This window comes from Nematostella vectensis, chromosome 3 (genome assembly GCF_932526225.1).
Source record: "Nematostella vectensis chromosome 3, jaNemVect1.1, whole genome shotgun sequence".
Lineage (NCBI taxonomy): Eukaryota > Metazoa > Cnidaria > Anthozoa > Actiniaria > Edwardsiidae > Nematostella > Nematostella vectensis.
The window spans coordinates 8,443,334-8,449,854 of record NC_064036.1 but is presented as its reverse complement, the minus strand read 5'-3'; the positions used below and the strand labels follow the sequence as shown (position 1 = coordinate 8,449,854).

The window sequence follows — 6,521 nt, the reverse complement described above, 5'->3', positions numbered from 1 at the left end:
TTTGATTGGTTTTTAAATATTTTTAGTCACTAGTCTCTTTCGTCTAAATTTCAAGATGGCGGACGAAACTACTACGGGCGAAAAACAAAATGATAGTAGCCAAGAACTGACCGCTAAACAGAGAAGGAACAAAAAGAAGAAAGAAGCAGCTAAGAGGAAAAAACAAGAACAACGACAAGACGTAAGTCAGTAGAAGGAATTTTGCAATAAAAGAACGTGCTGTTTACAACGCGCCCCCCCCCCCCCCTATGGATCAATAAGTACTTTCTGCTAGTGGTAAATCTTAGTAAGATTGATTTTATATCAAGTCTAAGCTACAGGATTCACAATTTGCTCTAAATGCCCTGCATCTGTGTTAAAAAAACCGAACAAATAAGGCTACCATGAATAGCAAAGAGTTGCTTCAAACATCATTGGTGTCATAATTCCAGTGCTGCACTTTTGGAAATTTATTTGCTACCGCTAATGATAGCTATTTTTATGACCAAAATTTGTTTTTCTTCTAAAACTATTATTTGCTACCCTAAATGATAGTTATTATTGTAACCCAAAATGAGTTTTCTTCTAAAACAGGACACCAAGCCTGAAAATACAGTACAAGAGGAAGTGAATAAGGTACTTTGTGTGAATGCAAGCTTTAACTTTAACAAGCAAAGACAACTATGCACATAAAAGTCAACCTTCAGAACTAAAAAATGGATTGGCTCAACATAAATTTATTAGCATTTTTTTTAAATTAAAAGCTCCTAGCCAAAGCAACAAACCAAACTGGAGGTTTTTGGTCTAACATTCTTGTAATTTATTCCTCCTTCCTGATATTTTAGTCAAAATAAGTTTGGATAAATTATCATCATGTTGTAAATGATAACAAAATATTCTTATAGGATTTAGGTTTTTAACTGTTTCACTCCTGGATACTTTTGAGCAAAATTGTAAGAAAAACAGACTGAAAACAGAAACCTCCCCACCTATTTCAAGTCCAACACTACCAGTTAAGCTAAGCTACCGCTTACCCAAGACGGTATGCCTTGAAGTTTCCAACAATGCACTGCGGTGTCTTTTCTTTCTAGCGACGGCACTGCTTCAGCCTGTTGCTTACAACAGTTTTGCTTGTAATTTGCTTAAAAATTACAGCTGGAGAGTGCCTTAGGACATCATAAAGTCTATTTGGGCATAATTAATGCTGTGCTTATGGATGTTTGCATGCTGAGGTTGATTCAATGGGATAATTCCTTGTCTGGGCTTCACCAAGTTAGAAAGGAATTTTCTAGTGAATGGCCTCATACTCTCCAATGTTGGCCATCTTTGCTACCCAACCTTATTCAAAAATTGTTTTCAGGCTTATTCCGGGTTCCTTGGACCTGAAAATGTTTTGTTTGGCTTCGGGGCAAAGAGACTTATAAAAAAACTGTTTCTTGGGGAGGAGATTGCCCGCCTGTCTGTCAAGGTGTTTCAAAGACTCCCATGATGCAGTGCAGGCATGCAAAATAGTTTGCATTTTTGACGTTTTGGAGTTGGGCCTATATTTTACAGGCGTCTCAGGGCATAATAGTAATGAAAGACTTAAAGATCTTTAAGGTTTTGTATGATCTCTTTGAAATTTTGAATGTGTCGACTTTTTAGAGTCCCCAAGAATTGTTAGAGGATGAGTTAGCATGGTGCATAGAGCAGATGGAGCTTGGACTATTATGCCAGAAAACTGACAAAAAAACAGGTGAATATCTTCCATAGGAGTTATGTGGTAATTTAATCTGTGAGACACGTGGCAGGCACAACACCTGTGTGAAAAGTGAGTTGTGTTGATGAGGAAAATTCTTGACAAACTATTATATTTTTTAGAAATTATTATTTTTTTAATTATGTTGGCCTATGCTCCTGCTGAAAGGTTTATCAAAAAAAATTATGGGAATAAGCTGATTTTTTTTGCAGCTTTGCATACTCAGCACATGGTAAACAACTTGAAATCATCAAAAACACCAATGGTAAGTGCCTTTTAGTCTGCATGCATTTGGTTTTTAAAATCTTTTTGTATAACTGTTCTACAGTCATGCCTTAGGCAAATGTACAAGCTATGGTTGATGCATCACTATATCTGCTTTGTCATTTAGTCTCTGGGTTAAGGTTACAGGGTGCCTTGAAGTGAAAATTCTATCTAAAAAAATATTTTGGCATCTTTAAATTCCCTACTACATTACCTTTATTATGGCAAAGACAAATGTTTGGATTTTTATTATCTTCTTGATATAAATTTTGCTTGAAGACTTTGTGTAAGCATCAAGGTGTTTTAATCCTTTAATCCTCTTATCACTTACTAGAACACTGTGTGCCCTACATCCGGGACCTTCGGTTATAGTTAATTAGCATACTGTTTTTACCCGTAAATCGTGACTTCAAAAATCTCAAATTCATTTCCTTCGTCTTGCTGAAAGTTCTACTACTGTTCCGAAATAAATACCGATGGATAAACGAAAAAGGCGGAAGTCTGAAGTAAAACGAGGGTGAAGACTTCTATATGAAAGATCTCCCTAAAAGGACAATCTTCTTGTTGGCTTCTCTTGTATTGGTTTGTCCCTACAACCTGCTTCAAGGTCATCGGCGAAGAATGCCTCATTGTTTCCAAAATCATAACATTGAGATGAAATCTTTAGTTACGATTTGTCTAGTACATTTCACAAAATTGCGAAAAACCTGACCTATTTGCTACCGGTCTCAGCCGTGCTTTCCTGGTTTCGCATGACCACAGCTTTTCCTTGTCTTCCCTGTTTGTGCAGGAATTCTTGCTTGTCACTTGTTTTTCTCTTGGCGAAATTCGAAACTCCCTGTAATGACTGTGTTTTTGCCCCTTATTGACCAGTCTGTTTATCTAGAGCTGATGAAATGATCACCTCGTTGACAGATAACTCAAGTAGGTGTCGCACTCTCCAAGAACTTACAACAGCGATTTTCTGGGCTTTGGATTCGCTTGCATTTCTAAACTCCAAAACCCTAATGTGCGTAAAGTATAAGAGCTATGACCGCAAAATTTAACAACAGGCTACATTATTTATTCAAGAGTGATACTGTGTTCGGCTTTTGAGAGATTTTGAGCGGATCATATTTTATGTCCTCCAGTGTCGTGTCACCTGGAAATTATTTAGTCCTATGAATTTGACTCAAATTTGCATAGGAACAAAGAAAAATATCTCAAAAGCTGAACACAGTTTGGTAGGTGTGTACATGGTGATTGACATAAGCCATAAAACTTAAAGATCTTTCCAGATAGTTTAGACACATTAGGGTTTTAAAGGGATGTGATTGGCTGAAAACAAGCGCATGATTAAACCCATTAAAAATAAAGCATTTCATCAAACCTAAAAACAAAAAGGATTATCATCGTATTTCCCATTTATTAAGCTTTACAACGACATATAACATGAGCATATTCGATTTAATCTGATGCGCATATCAGCATTTTTCCTTGACACTTTGGGTTTTTCGGCGTCCCGCAGGCTGAAAGCACCCCGTAACCTTAAAGCCGCATTGTCACCAGTTTACTTCCGGAGGTCCGACGGAAACCTCAGCCGCTAAAAGAATCTATTAAAATCCGAGATATTAAACAGACCATCCGCTCTAAATTATCAATCACATCCTCAAAGAAACTTCCAATAGACACACTGCTTTCAATATTTTGAAATATTTTTCACGTTTTCCGTTAAAAATCATCGGATATTGTTAGGTAATCGACCGGAAGTAAACTGGACAAAGAAACTTCCAATAGACACACTGCTTTCAATATTTTGAAATATTTTTCACGTTTTCCGTTAAAAACCATTGGATATTGTTAGGTAATCGACTGGAAGTAAACTGGACAATGTGGCTTTAACTTTACTAAACTCTGAATTTACCCTTTTCAGCCCAAAAAAAGACAGATCATGTTTTCTGTGTTTGGAGACTACAGGAAGAAAATGGCTGATGATCTAAAGACTTATTCTGGAAAAGGTAAGATTATTCCTTATTAATAAGGTTGTAAAAAGAACAAAGTACAGTTGACTGCTTATTACAGTATTTATATAATGCCCCATAAAAGCATATGGTTGGGCTGCCTCCAGAAGGACAGATTGTCTTTTCCTCTGGGAAAACATCATGATTCTTTCTTGTTAATCACATCCCTACTTCAAGAATCATCAAAACACTACACAGCTGAAATTTTATCTATGTCCTAGGAAATTGGTGTTTATTAATTTGTATCCTCAACTTGACTTCTTTTATTAGAAAGAAAATCAGTCAAAGCATATGCTGTACCAAAAGCAGAACAGAAAAGTGTTGTGATCAAGGTTATTAAAAACAAAGATCAGCCCGGACCTGTATCTGATGTTAAAGTAAGTATTTCATTCCCAGGACCAGATTCCAAGACATCTTTTGGTTGTGGCTGATGCCCCACTGAATACTAATCAGTTGTCAGTAGCAAACCTTTTGCCTAATTGCAAAAGCCATAAAGAAAAACAATTTTTTTTAGCCCAATCTCACTAAGCTTAGTCATGGTCTTATTTGTTTGTTACAGTTTTCATCTGAAGTATCATCTACATCATGGAATTTTAATGCATCAGGAACAGACAGCTTTAAATTTAACTTTAATTTGCCAGAGTAATGTTGTAGTTTTTTATTATTGTACAAAGGTCTAAACTCTGGTGCTACAATTTTAATGCTTGTTTTGGAGTCACAATCCACAGGAACCTTAGGCTGTAGTCAAATCCTGAATGTTCACATACAATTTGCAGTATATCTTGCATTATTGTAACAAGCTGGCAGCAAGAACTATTTTTAAGGTTGTGGTCCATAAAAACATGTTGTAAAATATTTTACTTTTTTGGAGATTCACCTGTGCAGGTGGAAATAAGAAATTACAGTCACATGAGTGTGGATGCTTGCCTCAGCCTGGGTACAGCGATTTTATTTTTCAAAAGTTGGACAAGAAAAATAAAATTGCTTCCTGGTATTTACTTCAAATGGCCTGACTATCAGGCTATTTGCCTCTGGGTATGAATAACCGAACAAAAAATAACCCTTATATAATTTTATTTTCAAAAGGAATATGTATTTACATCAAACTCAATAAAATAGAACAAAATGCATACTATATACACTATATTTTAATGTTACACCCCTTATATACCCACCTAATTTTGTTGCAGAAATGAAGTCGCTTTTATTTACCTTGTTCAGACACGCTTTCACATATTTCGTCAGTTCATGAAAACCACTCTTGGTCTACCAAATTATTATAAATTGGGCTAAGACAGTTTATTAATATCTTTCAGCTTTTTCGTTTTTGATAGTTTTCATGTTAACAGTTTTACGTAGACGTCTTTACTTTAAGTAAAATGTTTCTTTATAGAAATTAGCCGCTGCTATAATTTCTTATCTTTTCGGCTTGAATAAGTTCTCTTTATGCCTCCCAAATATACACTTTAGTTAAGGGTCGAGCGTAGATTTCTCGTCTTCAAACAACCGCCAAAGGGTTTATAGCTGGTGTGGCACTGAGCGCGGGGTTGGAGTACGATGTGGCATTCTCTTTGCCAGAACAGAGGTCCTCATAAACGAAACCGCCTTTCTTTGGAACAAATGTGAACTTCTTGGACTTAGCATTGTATCCGAGGTCACTTCCTTCAGAGAAGTTTCGAGCGACTAGCGGAGACCTGGTCACAGGAGCGACCCGGGAATCGTTGAATAGTTTCTGAGGAACAGACTGTCTTCTAGAAGCTTTACTTTTGCGTTTGACATCCGAAGGACTTTTGGTCTGCTTCAGTAGGCATTTACGATCTTTTCTGGTGAGTGGTGCTTCAGGAGAGAGGGAAACGTCCTCTTTGTCTGCTGTCGTCGGTGATGTTGGTTCAGAGTTGCTACGAGTGCGTGTTATGAAGACTTCGTCTTTCCCATCGAGCTCATCTTTTTGTTTGGTTTGTGGGAGAGGTGTTCTTGCTACACAAACAGTCGGTGATCTTGGGTCTTGCTGAGTGTGAAGCTCAATGTTTTGAGGTGAGTTTTCGTAATCTTGTAGATGAATCGGTGTGCGATCGAAGTACACTGTCGGTGACCGAGGATCATCGAAGTCTTTTACATCAGAAACTTCCCTGTTCATCTCTGGCGTTTCAGGCACCATTTCATGCCATTTCTTGCTTTCTTGAGCTCCCATATTTAGGAGAATCTTGTGAAGCGAGTTAAATCCTAGCAAGCAAATTTCAGACGACCACTGTCTTGGATGGAACGAATAATCAAACTGTGAAGTCGTTAGAGGTTTCAAATTTAAATATCCCTCTGTTGCATCTTGGTAACCAATCAGAGAACGCTATTTCAGCCTGTAGCAGCCCGCGTGCGTGGGGGACAACATGTGTTGTTGAGGTAAATTTGCTTATCTTAACTCGACAGATAAGAAGAAACGTTATGAAGGTTTCAGATATTCACTTCAAAATAATCAAAATTTCCTAGACAATCACAAGCGTCTTTTTCAGAACCGGAAACGGTACAAGCAATTTAACCGGAAG

General features: G+C 37.2%; 2 protein-coding genes across 2 annotated transcripts; one reads left to right on the top strand and one right to left on the bottom strand.

The window, feature by feature from the left end:
- The first annotated feature begins 4 nt into the window (after positions 1-4).
- LOC116618120 (UPF0488 protein C8orf33 homolog) lies at positions 5-5,111 on the top strand. The gene is made up of 7 exons (XM_032381471.2): positions 5-181; positions 574-615; positions 1,624-1,714; positions 1,930-1,982; positions 3,894-3,978; positions 4,252-4,358; positions 4,541-5,111. Exons 1-7 carry the CDS (start codon positions 56-58, stop codon positions 4,625-4,627), a joined length of 591 nt encoding a protein of 196 aa, XP_032237362.2. The 5' UTR covers positions 5-55; the 3' UTR covers positions 4,628-5,111.
- LOC5512055 lies at positions 5,039-6,490 on the bottom strand. Its single transcript, XM_001632373.3, has one exon. The coding sequence runs from the start codon at positions 6,170-6,172 to the stop codon at positions 5,480-5,482; it is 693 nt and encodes a 230-aa protein (XP_001632423.1). The 5' UTR covers positions 6,173-6,490; the 3' UTR covers positions 5,039-5,479.
- Between the last annotated feature and the right edge of the window lie 31 nt (positions 6,491-6,521).

Coding starts and splice junctions, on each gene's coding strand:
- LOC116618120 (XM_032381471.2), top strand. CDS start 56: ATGGCGGACGAAACTACTACGGGCGAAAAACAAAATGATAGTAGCCAA. Junction 1,983..3,893: donor AATCATCAAAAACACCAATG/GTAAGTGCCTTT, acceptor TACCCTTTTCAG/CCCAAAAAAAGACAGATCAT. Junction 3,979..4,251: donor AAAGACTTATTCTGGAAAAG/GTAAGATTATTC, acceptor TTCTTTTATTAG/AAAGAAAATCAGTCAAAGCA.
- LOC5512055 (XM_001632373.3), bottom strand. CDS start 6,172: ATGGGAGCTCAAGAAAGCAAGAAATGGCATGAAATGGTGCCTGAAACG.